The sequence below is a fragment of the Chaetodon auriga genome, chromosome 10, assembly GCF_051107435.1.
Source record: "Chaetodon auriga isolate fChaAug3 chromosome 10, fChaAug3.hap1, whole genome shotgun sequence".
In the NCBI taxonomy this organism is placed as follows: Eukaryota; Metazoa; Chordata; class Actinopteri; order Chaetodontiformes; family Chaetodontidae; genus Chaetodon; species Chaetodon auriga.
In genome coordinates, this window is record NC_135083.1 from 27,952,066 (window position 1) to 27,969,261 (window position 17,196).

The 17,196-nt window shown below is 41.2% G+C and overlaps 1 protein-coding gene across 1 annotated transcript in view; it reads right to left on the bottom strand.

Annotated features, from left to right (window-relative positions):
• LOC143326776 (voltage-gated potassium channel subunit beta-2-like) overlaps nucleotides 1-17,196 on the bottom strand; it is a 168,111-nt gene that overhangs the window by 5,112 nt on the left and 145,803 nt on the right. The window contains exon 10 of the mRNA XM_076740655.1: nucleotides 101-186. Coding sequence (XP_076596770.1) covers nucleotides 101-186 — 86 coding nt within the window. The remainder of the gene's footprint in view (nucleotides 1-100; nucleotides 187-17,196) is intronic.

Sequence of the window (17,196 nt, forward strand, 5' to 3'; positions counted from 1 at the left end):
ATTTGGTCGACCCAAACACCCCACCACTGACATCACTGGAGCTATTTAGACTAAATATAATTTGGGCCTGACACCCACTGAAGTGGTTGGTCGAACTCACCATGATCTCCATGGAGGTCCATCGTGATGTTCCCCAATACAGGGCCATTCCCTGGTTGATCACATGAGTCATTGCCCTCACCGTCTCTACAAAAACAGCCCAAATTAGCTAACTTACAAATTTTCAGCAATCATCAGCCCAGCTAACCCCGACACCCAGATACCCCGTTACCCAGTAACATTCCTGGAATATTCTTTACAGGTTTCTCTTTGGACTGGTTCAGACTACACTTTTATTTTTTTTGTCTTAAACAATCGTCACCATGTCAGATTTAGCGATAACACTACCAGGAACTCATGCTGTGGCTCGGCTGGGTAACTGGCCAGACTACACATATGACCTTGATCGATCTTATTTCGTGATCATGCCCGAGTTCAGATGTCACCTGGGGGATGTGGGTCAAGCAGCTGTCAAACTGACAGAAGTATTGTGTGTGATGCTGCAGTCTTGTGCACCAAAAAGAAAGAAAAGTAAGAAAAAACTGCTGTACGCTATAACATTAAAAGCAAATGCAAGAGGCGAACCTACTAGGCAGCATCTCGATTATGACAGGTTACGAGTTTCACATATAGTCATTTTATTATTTATTATTTATTTGATAGGGTGCAGGCTTGGCTGTGTTGGCTGTATCAAACAGGCTACACTAATGTTGGATCTGGAATTAGCAATGAGAAGCACATTACCGCAGTTAGGACCGGGCATAATGTTATGACCATATAGCCAGCTACTCGCCTAGCTGATGAAGGGCTTCCACTATTTCTCACCAACATTTGTCTTTTTTGACTCGGTCCTCCCCCCTCAGGGAAGCCTCAAATAGGCAGGGCTACTGTTGGCGCAGGTCAATTAATCAGATCAGAATCACCACAGTTTCCTCTCATGTTTCCTCTATTTCATTGCCCCACCTGACAGCAGCAACCTCAGCATTCCTCCTCCTTCTTGTTGCCATGGTTACCTGACTGCACAACGTAACATCCCAAAACATTCTAATAACCACATTAAGTAACTTTTTTTGAAGGTAAATATCAACTTTCCCTTAAGGTTCCCTGCTGGTAGCCTTTTAGGTAACCCTTCCACAACGTTGTAAGAATTCAACATAACATTCCCAAAACCTTGTAATAACCACATGTAACATTTTCAGCTGTAATTTTTGTAATGTTCCCCAAACGTTCCCTGCTGGTAACCTTTTTTACTCACTACTTATTTTTCCATTATCCAAATGTGTTTACGTATAGTTTCATGGTTTTTTGTATTGTTTATATTGAAACATGCGCAAAGGTCATTTTTAGCAACCTAATAATACTAATAACTGCCAACAATACATGCTTTAGTGTGTAGTGTGTGTGTTTTACAAGTTTGGGCCACGTTATATACAGTACAGCAGTCTAGGGATGTTATATTTCTTAATTTCAAATCAGTCAAGTATATATTTCAGGAGAAAACTCATTAACAAGACTTGCCATAAAGGGAAAATATTCACCTTTGAATGTTCTAGGAAGGTCACTTGAACTTTCCCTTTAATGTTCTATAGATGTTAAAAGGAGAGTTTTTTCAACATAGAACTAACATGAGGCTACATTCTCAGGAAGTTCTTAGAAGGTTAGTCTTACATCTCTAACTTCTTGTAGCCTCATGTTAGCTCCATGTTGAAAGAAAAAAAAAAAAAACTTCCAAGAGCGTCAGGGAACATAAAAATAACTTTTTACAGTTTTGCATCAGTAAAACTTTGTTTTAACATCTAGAGAACGTTAAGGGGAAACTTTCAAATACTACAAAGACTACAGAAGACAAAAAATAGTTATAAGAAGAAAAAGGATACCAGGTCAAATGAGAAGAACAAGGAATAACATAAAAATCATACTGTCTAAAATATTCTTTACATAAGATCTGGTTTCAGTATACAGTTGATGGATCAGTCTTTATTTGAAAAGTTTTTTAATATTCCCCACACTTCCAACAACTCCTGAACAACAACACTTCTTGGATTCTCATTGACATGTGATTGAACAAATGAGTCAGAGGTTAGCACTTGAGACAGCAACCGTCACCCAGACTCTTCTTCCGCCCAAAATAGCCATATAGGTTGTCTATGCAACCAGTTTATTAAAACCTTTATTCATATTAACTGTAAGGCAGGAGCCTCTAGTGGCGTACTAATTATGATGGGAGTAGAGGAGGAAATCAAGTGATGTAGTATAAAAACTAGGGGTGGGACTTTAACGCGTCAAAAAAATTAACGCATTTAATCGCAGTTTGTACTCCAGACAACACAGAACATTTGTAAGTGCACGAGTTCCTGGTCCACCGATCACACTGATGCACAAGACGCGTCAGAGCTAGGGTCGTTTCTCAATACCAAGTACGCCAAGTTCGGACTTATGAACTTGGCAGTTCGGACTTAGCAAGTTCGACCTGGTAGTACAGTTTCTCCAGGACGGGAGGACGCAGAACAGTCATTCTGCAATAGGGACGGCAGCGTACTTGATGACGTCACCATCGCAGCTTGTCTGCCGGTTATCTCCGAAAACTTTGGAGCAAATTTTAAACTACGCGCTATCGTGATGAATCGACCACAGATTTTAAGTTTTAACATCCACTTTCTCACATAAAATAATCTTAAAATCACATTCTGTACTACTAAAACAGTAGTATTTCGAGACTTGTAACTTTACAGTTGTGAGTCCTCTCCTCCGCTATCGTTGCTACGAAATGCATTCTGGGATACGTGGCTGCCCCAAGTCCAAGATAAGAGCGTGGTTTTGTGCAAATTGTGCAAAAAAGAATTTGCCTACCACCGAAGCACATCAAGCCTACGGTACCACCTGAATGCAAAGCATGTTGCAGCGAGCACAGAAACCTCCGGAGCTGTTAGTGCTAGCAGTCCTGGTCCGAGTACGAGCAAGCGGTGCCGGCAACCCACACTGGAGCAAATGAAGCAAAATGTGTCCTCTTGTGGCAAATATTGTTATACCCTTAAACGGCGATTAATTGAGATTAATTAATCACAAAGCCTCTAATTAATTAGATTAATTTTTTTAATCGAGTCCCACCCCTAATAAAAAACGAAAAAAATCCATGTATGGAGGAGATTGGGGTGAATAGGTGGGCTGCTGTTTATATCCCATATGACAGCAAAAGTCAGCGCTGTTTGTCCAGTCTGCCTGTTGCTGGTACTCTCCAATGGTCATGTATATGTGGCGAGGAGGTGGTAAAAAGGATAGATGCAACTCCTAATATTACTAAAAAGCTCGACAACGCCACCCTGGGAATTACTTGATCAGACACCAGGCACACAGGTTTGTGGTTACTAAGAGCACAAGACGTGGTTCCAAGTTCAAAATACAATTTATTAAATATTTGTATTTTCTAAAAAACAGTACTAAAACCCATTCACACAACGAAAAAGGGCAAACCTAATCAGGGCTGAGGCCGAAGTGGATAGGTGAAGGCTAGTGCAAGGGAGGGATCCACCAAAAAAAAAGAAAAAGCAGAAACTCAAATCACCAGGCACACATGGCAGACACTCTCCGTGAAGAAAACCCACTCCCAGGGACACAGCAAGACAAAACGGGGGGATGCCACCACCAAGGCACCAGCACCGCCACCACCGGCCTACAGCAACTGAAAAGGGGAAAATAAAACAAATTAATAAGGTTGCACACACCAAAAAGAAAGAAAACCTAACAAAACCACGACTAGTGGGCAGGTCACAGACTAAATCTATCAAATAAAGACTGCCCGGTCTAACCAAAGAAAAGAAAAATAAAGAAAACAAAACTAAACTCAATTACCTCAGTTACAGAAAGCAACTCGGAATTAACAAACTAGAACTACATAAATAAAATCAAAAGATAAACCAAAGCGCATTACTCAAAAGAAATAATAATAAAATAAAATGAGCCACACACATCCAATCACTCATTCAGCATAAAAAGGGATCAGTCCCCGGTAAAGAATAAAAATAATCGTGCCCGGTCCTGGCATGCGGCCGAACAATCGTGCACAGAGGAAGTGGCGGCCAATACTCTGATGGCCATAGGACGCCGTAACGGCAAGCAGCAGCAGCGAATACGCGCCGCAAACGCAATGCAAACAAAGCAGCAGCAGTCCGGTGAGGTGGTTACAATAGCACCTAATTCAAAAAAACACTGTTAGCATCTACTAAGTATGCTAAAATGGTTACGGTAGCCTGTTGCACATACATACCTTGTTAGCAGCAACAGACACTCACACACTCACAAGAGAGGGGGAGGGGGCGAAAGGACTCCAGGCAGCCGCCAGCATTTACCTGTGACCACATTAGAGTTAGCCGGGGAGGACAGCAAGATGGCGGATTGAGCAGCCACATTTTTCAAAACGCAGCCAAATCAGTCCCAAAGTTTTATCTGAAGTGTTGAAAGTCCACTGTGAATTGTCGAAATGACAACACAGAGGCATATTAAACCGGCCAAGCTCATTATAGAACCCAAGGAAAAGAAAACCTCGCCGACAGTTTAAAGGAAAGCCAACGTTCAAACTACGGAGCACGATTATGCTATGGACACCTCGCTGCTAAACAAGAGGGACCGTAGTGACGATTCGGTACCAACTACACCAGTCAAGAATCCAGAGGGGAAAAAGGCCAAGTCAGCAGTTGATGGTGAGAATGCTGAAGTTTCTAACAACGCCATATTACAAGCAATTCTGGGCCTGGAAAAACGAGTGGATATGCAGCTCGCTGATTTGAAGGAGCAGACCAAACAAAGTAGCGCCATGATCACTAGCTAAGCGAAAGCAGTCCAGTTCAACGCGGAGGAGATGAGAGAGTGCAGAAAGGAAGTTCAAGACCTGAAGGAACAATGTGTCCAGCTTCACAAAGATAACAGTGAACTCAAAGACAGAGTGAGAGAACAAGAGAGATACAGGATGAGATGGTGTCTCCGGATTAAGGGTCTGGAAGAGAAAAAAGATGAGAACATCCAAGCGCAAGTCACAGAAATCCCCCGGAAAATCGCACCAGATTTGGAGTCAAAGGTGGTGGATGCAATTGACATCGTCCATAGAATGGGGAAAAAAATGGACAATAAGACCAGAAATGTCATCATTCTGTTTGCCAAGAGATGGATGAAAGAAGAGATCTGGCGTCGGACGAAGAACTCGCAGGTCTGCAAGGATAAAGGCATCCGTTTTGCAGAAGTGTTGCCACGGGAGGACTGGGAGGAGAGGAGACGTTTATGGCCGCAAATTGAACAGGCAAGGCGCGTCGGAAAACTGGCTTTCTTTCGGGGTCCCCACGGATACATTGATGGACGCCGGATTGGTGATGGCAAGTAAATTCATTGGATATGACTGTGATACAGTGGACAATTTTATAAAGGGACGTTAAATCTTTATTCAAGTTAGGTTCTTTCACTATCTGAGTGAACGGAGTAAACAAGTGTTAAACTTGTAGTTCACCTTTTCTTTTGTTTTAGTGTTCGTGGATAATGTTAACATTTCGTTTGGTTCATTGAATGTTAGGGGCCTGAAGGACATTCTGAAAAGGAAAGCACTTTTCTTATTCTGTAAAGGGCAAAGAACTCAGTGTCTATTGTTGCAAGAGACTCATTCTGCTGAAGTGGATGAAACATTTTGGACTAATCAGTGGGGAGACCGGATTCTATTTAGTCATGGCTCCAACCGATCAGGAGGTGTGGCTATATGTTTCAACAAATGTCCTGGAGAAGTTGTAACTCATAGAGCTGATGGAGATGGTCACTCGCTGACGGTGGTGTTAAAAGTTGAAAGTCTATTTATGATTATAACGAATATTTATGGGTATAATAATGAGGGACAAAACATAAAACTTTTAGAAAATATAACGAATGGGATATTGGATCTTAAAATGCAGTACCCCACTAACTGTGTTCTAGTAGGAGGAGACTGGAACATGACTCCGGATGAATGGCTGGATAGGTCACCTCCAAGACTGGGCAAACCACAATGTAATGACACAGTTAAAAGGTTCATGGCCGATAATAACCTAACTGATGTATGGAGAAATGTAAACCCAGATGTTAAAAGTTATTCATGGTTTAAGCCCAATGGAGCAAACAAGTCCAGAACTGATTATTGGTTGGTGAGTGATAACACTTTAAGTTATGTCTCTCGTACTACAATCTCTAAAGCACCCCTGACTGATCATTGTTTCATAACTTAAATAAATTTTTAGAACCCACACTGAAGGAAGTAAGGAATAAAGGGTATTGGAAATTTAATGTCGGACTGCTAAAGAATGAGGAATACTGTAATAAGATCAGAGAATTGATAAAGAAAACTGAAAATAATGAATCGATCGAAAATAACATAGGTAAGTGGGAATATACCAAATTTAAAATCAGACAGTTTACTATTAAGTTTTGCAAAGAACTTAACAGGAAAAAAAGAGAAGATGAAAGTAATTTACTCCAAGAAATAAGTATGTGCTGTAATAAACCAAACCCAAGTTCACAAGAGAAGATTAAATTAATGGAGTTATATGCCAAATTAGATGAACTTTATCTTGAAAAAGCTCAGGGCGCCTTCATAAGATCAAGGGCCAAGTGGATTGAAGCGGGTGAAAAAAATTCCTCATACTTTAGCAATTTGGAAAAAAGCAGACAGCAAAGAAATTCAATTACAGGTCTAATGATTAATGGGGTAGAAAATAAAGATCCCAGAAGGATAGAAAGAGAGGTTTTCTCATTTTATTCTGAATTATATTCCTCCAATTATTCTTTAGTAGATACTGAAATCCTGTTTGATATGATTGGGAACTCTATCCCCTGTATCAATGACTCGTTTAAAGCTCTATGTGAATCTGACCTTATTATTGAGGAATTAGACTCAATTATTTTTAAAATGGCTTTGAACAATTCCCCTGGAACAGATGGGCTCACAACAAATTTTTATCAATTCTTTTGGAAGGAGGTAAGAAGTCTACTATTCAAAGCAATAAAGAAATGTATGGAGAAAAAAGAGTTGACGTCAACCACGAAACAAGGGTTAATCACCCTGATTCCTAAACCAGGAAAAGACAAAAGGATATTAGACAACCTAAGGCCAATTACTCTGCTTAATACAGACTATAAGATTTTCTCAGGGGCTATTGCTGCTAGATTGAGAGATGATATTTCTTCTATAATCAGTGAAACACAATCTGGCTTTCTAAAAGGAAGGTTAATTCATAATAACATTAGACTTGTATTGGATTTGCTTGATTACAGTCAGTGGGTTCAAGAAAGGGGGTTTATTCTATTTCTAGATTTCTATAAAGCCTTTGATTCAGTTGAACATCCTTGTATTTTAAAAACTTTGCATCATTTTGGTTTTGGAAGTAAATTTATAGATGTGATGGGAATGCAGTATAATGGAATCAACAGTTCGGTAGCTTTAGGACATGGCACCTGTCCTAGATTTGAAATTAAGAGGGGCATTCGACATGGCTGTGGTAGCTCACCATTATTGTTCATAATGGTTGCAGAAATGTTATCCATTCTAATCAAAAACAGTAATATTGAAGAGTTAAAGGTGATGGACAAACAAATTATAGTAAGTCAACTGGCAGATGACACAACGTTATTTCTTAAAAAGGAAGATCAAATTCCCTTAGCATTGCAGCCTATCAACCAATTCTCAAGAGCTTCTGGCTTACAGTTGAATTTAAATAAATGTGAAATCTTAACATTACATGATTGCCATCTGCAATCCTTATATAACATTAAAATCAAAAAGGAGATCAAATATTTAGGGATAGTTATTTCTAAAGAAAAAACAACAACTGAAAATATGAATATTTGCAACAACGTGGACAAATTTAAGTCAATTCTAGACAGATGGCTGCAGAGAGATATCTCAATTTTTGGGAGAGTTTTGTTGTCGAAAATGGACAGTTTGTCCAGACTCATTTACCCAGCCTTCTCCTTACCCATCTCAGCAAGAATAAATAAAAAGATAACTACTGTAAATTTTAAGTTCATATGGAGAAATAGATGTCAATATATAAGAAAGATGGATATGGTCAAAAGTTATGAAGATGGAGGGTTGAATGTGATTGATTTTGATATTATGAACGGTGTTTTGAAATTGAAATGGTTGAAATCTTTCCTTACAAATAGAGACTCTTTTTGGTTTACTGTCCCAAATATGATTTTCAAAAAATGGGTGGAATAGACTTTCTTCTGCGATGTGACTTTGAATGTAGCTCATTACCAGTTAAACTTTCTGCTTTCCATCAGCAAGCCCTCCTTTATTGGAAGTTAATCTACAGTCATAATTTTACACCACATAATACACCAGTTTGGAATAATAGGTACATATTGCTTAGTAGAAAATCTGTGTATATTGAGGAATGGAGATCCAAGGGTGTCTGGGCTATTGCTCATTTTTTGGATGATACTGGAAATATTTTACAACATGAGGATTTTTGTGTTAAATACCATCTTCAATGTCATGTTAAACATTATGAAAGGATTGTAAAAGCCATACCAATTTCTCTGAGGTCCATGGTCAGGGAAGACATTAAGTACTTTAAGTTCTCACCTGAACTGAGACAGCTCTGCATTGGAGAAGTGGATTTTTATGACTCCAAATGTACCAACAAAACGATTAGAGATATTTTGCTAAAAGAGTTTCACCCTAACCCTGTTAAAAGAATGTATATTTTCAAGGAATTTGGAGCAGAAAAAATTAAAAAAATAAGAAAGAATTATATTTCATTTCCACTCCCCCATTAAAGTAAAAGAGATCAACTTCAAAATTTTAAATGAAATTTACCCAACTAACGAATATCTAAGATTAAGATTTAATTTTGATATGAACAATTGTGTTTTCTGTGAAGAGGAAATCGAAAGTTTGGAACATCTTTTATTGTGAGTCAGTGAAATCTTTTTGGAGTGAGATGCAGAGCTGGCTACAGTCCAAGGAAATTGAGTTACCTTTAACAGTGAAAAGTATTTTTTTGGTGTTTTTGATGATAATAAGAATGTGGACTTTGTTCTCAACACTCTGCTGCTATTTGGTAAGTTTTTTATTCATAAATGTAGATATTATAAAACCAAACCATGTTTAACCCACTGGAGGAATGAGTTTAAACTCCGGAGTAAATCACTGAGTCTTCTTAAAGAAAAGAAAGCCCTTAAGCTATTCTCTCTATTGGAAACATTTAAGTTATTATGAGATGGCCCCTGTGTTGCGTTTGATATGTGTTTTGTTTTGTTTTGTTTTTTGTTTGATGTATGTACATACATATTGTAGGACAGGCTACAGTGACTATGTTGACCCTCTTTTGTTCCCGTGCAGGATGTATTGCGTGTTGCTAGATGTAGCGTCTCTATTGGTCAGTAAGCTTAGCGTGCATGCGCATGGGATGTGTGGTGAGGTCTCCCTACTGGAGTCTTCAGTTTGAAGAAGTTTTTGTTGAATGGTGCCCGCAGCTCACTGCATGGACAGGCAGACTCGCTGTTCTGTGCCTGAGCTAGGGACCACGACCCACCTCAGCAACACTCACCAATGCTATTGTTTACAGCTGTATGTTCTGTACTTACCAAGCAACTTCAGTAAAGTTCCTGAACGGATCTTCCTTGTTGTGTGAAATATTTCCCACCCACACACATCCGGACGAAGGAGTATCACTTCCGCAAGGGGTCAAAGCACAACAATATGAATATGTATGTCATATTCTGATTTAGGCCTTATGGTTGGTGTTGCTCAATCTAAGGCAGAATGAATGTACATTTATATAACTTTTCTATGCCTTGAATGTTTGTATATATTTTCATTAAATAAATAATAATAAAAATAACATTAGAGTTAGCCACCTAGTAGCACCAACCACAACGCAGAGAGAGATGACACTTACCACTGCCAGATAATCACGGCGCACACAGGGAGCACGGAGCAGCACACAAACAGTCGCCCTACAGCACAACACAAATGCGTTAAGCATAATAACTGGACCAAATGACCAGCGTGGTGAGGCAGCGTACGGCCATAACTGTCGGGCACACAAGCTCTGACCGGGAAGTGACACAGGTGACGATAGGAGCGCAGAGGAAGAGATGGTGGGCGGACTACCGCTTTTATACCGGCGCACTTCAGTGCGTAACGGAAGCCATGGTAACCAAAACGTTCATCCTGCTACATATATCATTCTGGAGAATATATATGTAATATATGTCGTTTTGGGAGTCACTGGCAAATGACCTAGTCTGTCCCTTAGGTATGAGGACGTGTTGCCTCACTTGGCTGTTGGATAAATGCTGAATTGCTCCAGCATTCCACACAAAAAAACACTCTCACTGCACTGAGGAGCTCCATCAGTGACAGGATGCTACATCCAAAGTGTGTGAAAGAGCGGCATCGCAGGTCATTCCTCCCTGCAGCTGTCAGACTGTACAATAAAAGCTACTCCAAGTAATTAATGCAATAGTCTGGACAATAAGCTGTGCAATAAAAATATGTACATAACAATCTGTAAATACGATCTACAATTTCTTAAAAATTTTTTTTTACAATTTCTTTCTTTTTGTCTTTATTTAAATCCTCACTCTTTTGTATATACTGTTTTTGTTTCTAATTTGCATGCACTTCTTATATTAATCTTTACTGATGCTGCTGTATTCTGGAATTTCCCCTCGGGGGACAAATAAAGGAATATTGATCTTGATCTTGACATTGGTGATGTTATGGGTATGTTTAATCTTTATTAATACCAAGCAGCTGGCAAAGGTGTCAAATGAGGCCCTATGAGCCATGTGCAGTGTTTTTGGAATGACAGACATTTAGAAACTTCTGGAGAGCACTGATCTGAAATAGTAATGAGAGTTACATACTTAGAAAAATTCTGTTAAATGAGTTTATATCTGTTGCCCCAGCTTATGATGGGTGTAAGGGTGGTTCTACAATCAGTGGACATTTCAGGGCCTGTGTTGATAAACACAGTTCAAATGCTGTGTAATTGATTGCATAGTGCCTCAATTTGTTTTGAAATGCCACCACTGTATTCTGAACCAGAACCTGTTAAAAGCATTCTCAAGGAAGCCACTTAGAAATACACTAGACATGTGCTGGACATGTGTCACTGCTTTGTATGCCTCTAGTAAAGAAGGAGCCACACCATTTCGAAGAGAAGGGCATCATTTAGAATTAGGCACATCCCAGAGAGTGGTGTGCTGCTATGGTCCTGGTCCTAAAACTTAATAGAAAAAAGGTCCGTTGTTGTGCAGACCTAAGGAAAATAAATTGTGCAGTGAAACAGGAAAGGTACGTGCTTCCCACAGATTCCCACCACTTCCATCACTCCCTTTGGAAGTCATGCCTTCTGCCAACTCTCAATTGGGATAACAAACAGGTGCTGGAAGGAACAAAAGTTTATATGGATGACTACCTAGGTCATGGAGAAACACAGGAAATCCAGGATAGATGTCTGCAGCAGGTAGTAAGAGTGATTGAAGCAGGTGGCCTCAATTTGAACAGCACTAAAAGAGAGTTCAAACAGCAGCTTCCTGGGAAACCATCTTGGTACCCTTAATGAACAGTAAAGACATTGACAATATCCTGATAAGGTGTCAGAGGCTGCTGATGAGACTCATGTGCTTTCATGCAGAGGCAAGACAAAGGAAAGACATTGGCTGTAGTATTAGCAGTCTCTCCAGTGCAAAGTCTTGCAATGAGATGCTCAGTCCTGAAACATGTCCCACTGACATCACAGAGATCAGAAACCACACAACCACAGACCTTTACCTTCAGGTAATGTGGCAGTTCATCCAATCAGGTTGGTCAGCTTATGAAAGGAGCATACATGAGACAATCACAGACTTCAAGGGTTTGTTCACCTTTGCCCATGTGTCTGTGCAGCTGGACCCAGTGCTTCAGTTCATGGTGGAGGTAGGTGCTGCTGACACTGGGGTAGGAGCTGTCTTGTCCCAGTGCTCCAGCCCTGAACTTGATCTGTGTGGAATGGAGCTACAAACTAGGAGACAGTGAACTGCTGGTTGTGAAGCCGGTGTTGGAAGAGTGGTGTCACTGGCTGGAGGGCTTTGAACAACCCTTTGCGGTTTGGACCTGTAACCCCCATGAATTCAGGGTTACTAAACATATATCTCAGTTAGAGGTGTAATCTCACACCAGAACAGAGGGTGGCGCAACTCTCCGATGTCTCTATGTCAGCGCACGTTTTCAGTGTCCCTTCCCTTTTCTGGCGGAGACGTCATCCTGAAAGGCTGCTCCTAACAACCTTAAGACCTTAAGTCATAAATTCATGGTTGATATCCTCATATCAATCGCTACTAATTTGTTTGTTTATCAGGAACTGATTTTGTGTGTGAAAGTGAATGTGAGGAGTCGCATCTGTCTTGTTGGTCCTCTCGTTGTGAGCTCCGGTAAGCAATGCATAGCATGTTGCTAATAGGCTAAACCTCCGTGTTAGCTTGTTGAAACTAGTTGACCACATGATGCCTTGTTCAGAAACCTTTCCTAAAAAACCAATCAGAGTTATAGTACTGATGCCAAATGTTTTACACTACCGTGGTGCAGACTGTATCACTGTAATCTGTTTAGGATGTCTTAAAAAAGATGATGATGGATAATTCTTTTTATAGCACTAAAAGACTTTTGTTGTGATGCATATCAATCCATTTCACAAGGATTGGAGTACTTTGAAACCTGAGTAACTGGTTATACTTGAAAGGATACTTTGAATGAAAGATATGAGTAATGAGGTCTAGTGATGTACAGAAAGAGAAGATAGTAATTTATGCTTACTGCACTATGTGTGTAGATTGGTTTTATTCTGGACTACGATTGGATCATTCAGAATCTGAATCCTTTCGGGGTTCAGTGGCGAGCCAACCCAAGAGACGTAGACTGTGGACGGACTGGAACCACGGTGTGGCCAGCTGTGGGTCCGCCCTCAGAGGACATCAAGACCATCGACTCATTTCACTCGTCCAGGAACCAGATAAGAACTAATACATTAAAACTACCCGGGTAGTGTTAGAACAGTGTGCACACAACAAGTCAAAGGAAAATTTCATCTCCTTTCCTTCAAAGGAGAACTTTGTCAAGGGAAAGCAACTTAGACCTCTCATTTATTAAAGGACGATTTCACAAAATAAAGACACTTTTATTTGAACTTTGTTTATTTATTTTGGTTTAGATTTTTTTGTCATTTTGGAAGAGCTCTATTTTGTATGCTCCTATATTTTATTTTTTTTCCATCTACTTGCATTACTATATGACTATCGCTGAGGCAATAAATGTTGTCACTGTTTAACTTCACGTCTACTCCCCTCGTGAGTCAGTAAAATAATTCCAGGTATCCATTCGCGAACCTAGGTGAATGTTAGCGCTGTTGATCATAGACCTCATCAATTTGGAAAGGCTAAGGAGCGCTACATAAATTCTTGGTGAGCCAGCCAGGAGATTGGTTTATATCCTTGGTAACGTGAATGTTGAACAGTCTAACATTTTTATTGCACTCTGAATGCTGAAGTCCTTGAGCATTTAAAACAGTATGGTAAAATTCAAAGAGTAATTGAGATTTCCAGCACTGAGGCTCAGTTCAAAGACACAGCCATAGTGGAATATGAATCAGGTGAAGCTATTGAGTATATTCAGGATAATTTACCTTGCGACAGGCCTACCAGTAATCCAGATGTTACTCACCACATTCAGCTTCTGTCTGAACTGTACACTGCTAACAGAGGTTCTGCCTTAACTCAGACCTACTTAAGTGAACTGAAAGATGTTGCTAAATTAAGTGGGGCAGATTTTGAGAAGGTGTTGCTAGACGAACTAGCTAGAATTCAAGCGTCTACCCGACCTAAGAGAACCGAACCAGACACATCAAAAAGTCAGGTATCTCAGCATGCCAGTTCCCCACACGCAGCTGACCTAGCAGTTAATGCAAGTCCCTTGAGAATAGCTACCGACTCAACCCATGAACATGAACATGTCTCACTTCTACTTGATGCAGGTGCAGAGGCATCATCTTTGCAAAGGAATCAAACCCAATACTTACCTTCTGAACATCTCACCACTCCAGAAGTGCAGAAAGTAGTGGTTGAGCATGTAATTAAGAATAATGACCTGTCTTCTCACTGTCATGGACAGACTCAGAGCCTTCTCAGGGAAAATCCCATGTCCACCGTCAGAGTCTGATTATGACACATGGCGCAGCAACGTTGAGTTCTACCTTGCAGATCCTGCCATGTCTGACAAACATACAACCAGGAAAATGGTTGAGGGCCTTCTCCCACCTGCTGCCACCATGGTTAAGCATCTTGGGCCCAACTCTTCCCCCCATGAATATCTTGTTCTTCTTGACTCCGCGTATGGTACCATTGAAGATGGGGATGAGCTTTTTGCAAAATTCCTAAACATGAACCAAGACTCTGGTGAAAAGCCTTCTGGCTACTTGCAACATTTGCAGACAACCCTGAGTAAAGTTGTTAAGCGAGGCGGCCTGGTTGCTCATGATTCAGATCGCCAGCTGCTTAAGCAATTCTGCAGAGGCTGCTGGAACAATGGTTTAATTACCAGTCTCCAGTTTGAGCAGAAGAAAAATGATCCACCCCCCTTTTCTGAACTACTACTCTTGGTACGTTCTGAGGAGGACAGGCAAGCTGCTAAGTCCAGCCGAATGAAACGACACTTTGGCATTACTAAAACAAAAGCCCAATCAAATTCACTCTCAGTGGAAGAATATGCCCCCAGTATCGATACAGCAACACCTGCCTCCTATGACACACAAAAACTAGAAAAGCAAATGGCACAGCTCCAAGCCCAAATAGCTTCCCTTAAGGCCTCCTTAAGTCCAAACCAGGTGTCTGCTAAACTGTTGTGTATTGACGAAGCCGACACAGTGCTGTCGTTCATTAACTTACTTTACTCAGCCATGCTCTTCATCATAACAATGGCAGTGCGCATGCGCAACGTACAACTTCACACTCAACCATGTCCACGGAGGTACAGATGGTATTAGTACGTGACCATACACAATACTGTGCTCAATATACCACATAAACCAAGCAAGAAAATAAACGTTAAACCTAAAACTCCCACTGTAGAGGAAACCTCGTTCCCCACAGAACCGAAACTCACAAAGAAACCCCGTCCATGGTACTGTTTCAAGTGTGGGGAGGATGGCCACATTGTGCCTTCCTGCAGGAATGAGGCAAACCCTGAACTAGTTGAAAGGAAGCGTTGAGTTGAAACAAAAACAAGCAGCCTGGGAGGGAAGTTTAAACTGAAAGCAGTTCCTGTTGATGGACTACCAGGAACTGAAGCTGTGAATGAGCGTCCCAAATCAAACACTAAGAGTGAATGAGCGTCCTAAATCAAACACTAAGACAAAAGCAAAAGCTAAGACAAAGGCATCAAATCAAACCCACAATGTAGAACACCAAATTCAGCTACCTGAAAAACTCATAGGACAGAAATGTACAGCTAATGTTGGTGTGTCAGGAGTCAACACTACATGTCTCCTTGACTCTGGGTCCCAAGTGACCACAGTAACTCACTCTTTCTACAAGAGCCATCTGTCAGAGCACCCCATACAATCCCTTGACACCCTGGAAGTTGAAGGTGCCAATGGCCAGAATGTTCCATACTTAGGCTATGTCCCCATCAATCTCAAGTTTCCAAAAGAATTTGTTGAAACTGAGCCTGAAGTTTCCACCTTAGCCTTAGTAGTTCCAGACCGGCGCAGTAATTGTAACTCACCTGTGCTAATTGGGACAAATGCACTGGATTCCTTGTATGAGGAGTATTGTAGTGACAAAAACCCAAACGAGCTGTCCTCTGTTTACGGCTACAGGCAGATCATCCATGTACTCAAGCTCAGGAACGCAATGAATTCTACAGGAAAAGTGGGTTTAGCAACTCTCAAAGGCAAGGTGCAGCAAATAATACCTGCCCAAGAGAGAGTCTTACTTGAAAGCTACGTCAGAGCTGACACCAGCAGCGAATGTGCAATCACTGAACAGCCTGAATCCTCTGCCTTACCTGGTGGAGTATTTGGTGGAGTTCGTCTTTGTATAGACTACCGCAAATTGAATGCGCTGACAATCCGAGACACCTATGCACTTCCCAACCTTGAAGAGGCTTTCTCAGCTCTTGCTGGATCCAGATGGTTCTCTGTCATGGATCTAAAATCTGGGTATTACCAGATTGAGATGGAGGAGTGTGACAAGCCTAAAACTGCCTTCGTATGCCCCTTGGGGTTTTACGAGTTCAACCAAATGCCCCAGGGCATTACAAATGCCCCCAGTACTTTCCAACGATTGATGGAGAGAGTCATGGGCAGCATCGATCTAAAGGAAGTACTGGTGTTCTTAGATGACATCATCGTGTTCTCACACTCACTTGAAGAACACGAAACCAGGCTTAAGCATGTCCTCCACCAACTGAGAGAACATGGCCTGAAACTTTCCCCCCAAAAATGCCACTTCTTCCAAAGCTCAGTGCGGTATTTAGGCCACATTGTCTCGAGCAATGGGGTAGAGACTGATCCTGATAAGGTCAGTGCTCTCCGCATTTGGCCCAGACCCCAAACCCTTAGCGAGCTCAAGTCTTTCTTAGGCTTTGCAGGGTATTACCGCCGCTTTGTCAGAGACTATTCGAAAATAGTCAGACCCCTGAATGACCTCACCAGTGGCTACCCACCTTACCGGAAAGACCAAAAAACATCTAGGTTCGGAGGGTACTTCAACCCCAAAGAACCCTTTAATGAACGATGGACACATGAGTGTCAAAAAGCCTTTCACACAATCATTGTAAACATTACCTCTGCACCTGTCCTCGGTTTTGCTGACCCAAAATTACCGTATGTCCTCCACACCGATGCAAGCACCTCGGGTCTAGGGGCTGCCCTATACCAGGAACAGGACGGTGAATTGCGTGTTATTGCCTATGCTAGCAGAGGGCTTTCGCCCAGTGAAAAGCGATATCCAGACCACAAGCTAGAGTTCCTAGCCTTGAAGTGGTCCATTGTAGAGAAGTTTCAAGACTATCTTTATGGAGACACATTCACTGTCATAACGGATAACAATCCATTGACATATGTTCTGAAGTCAGCTAAACTTGATGCCGCCAGTTATCGG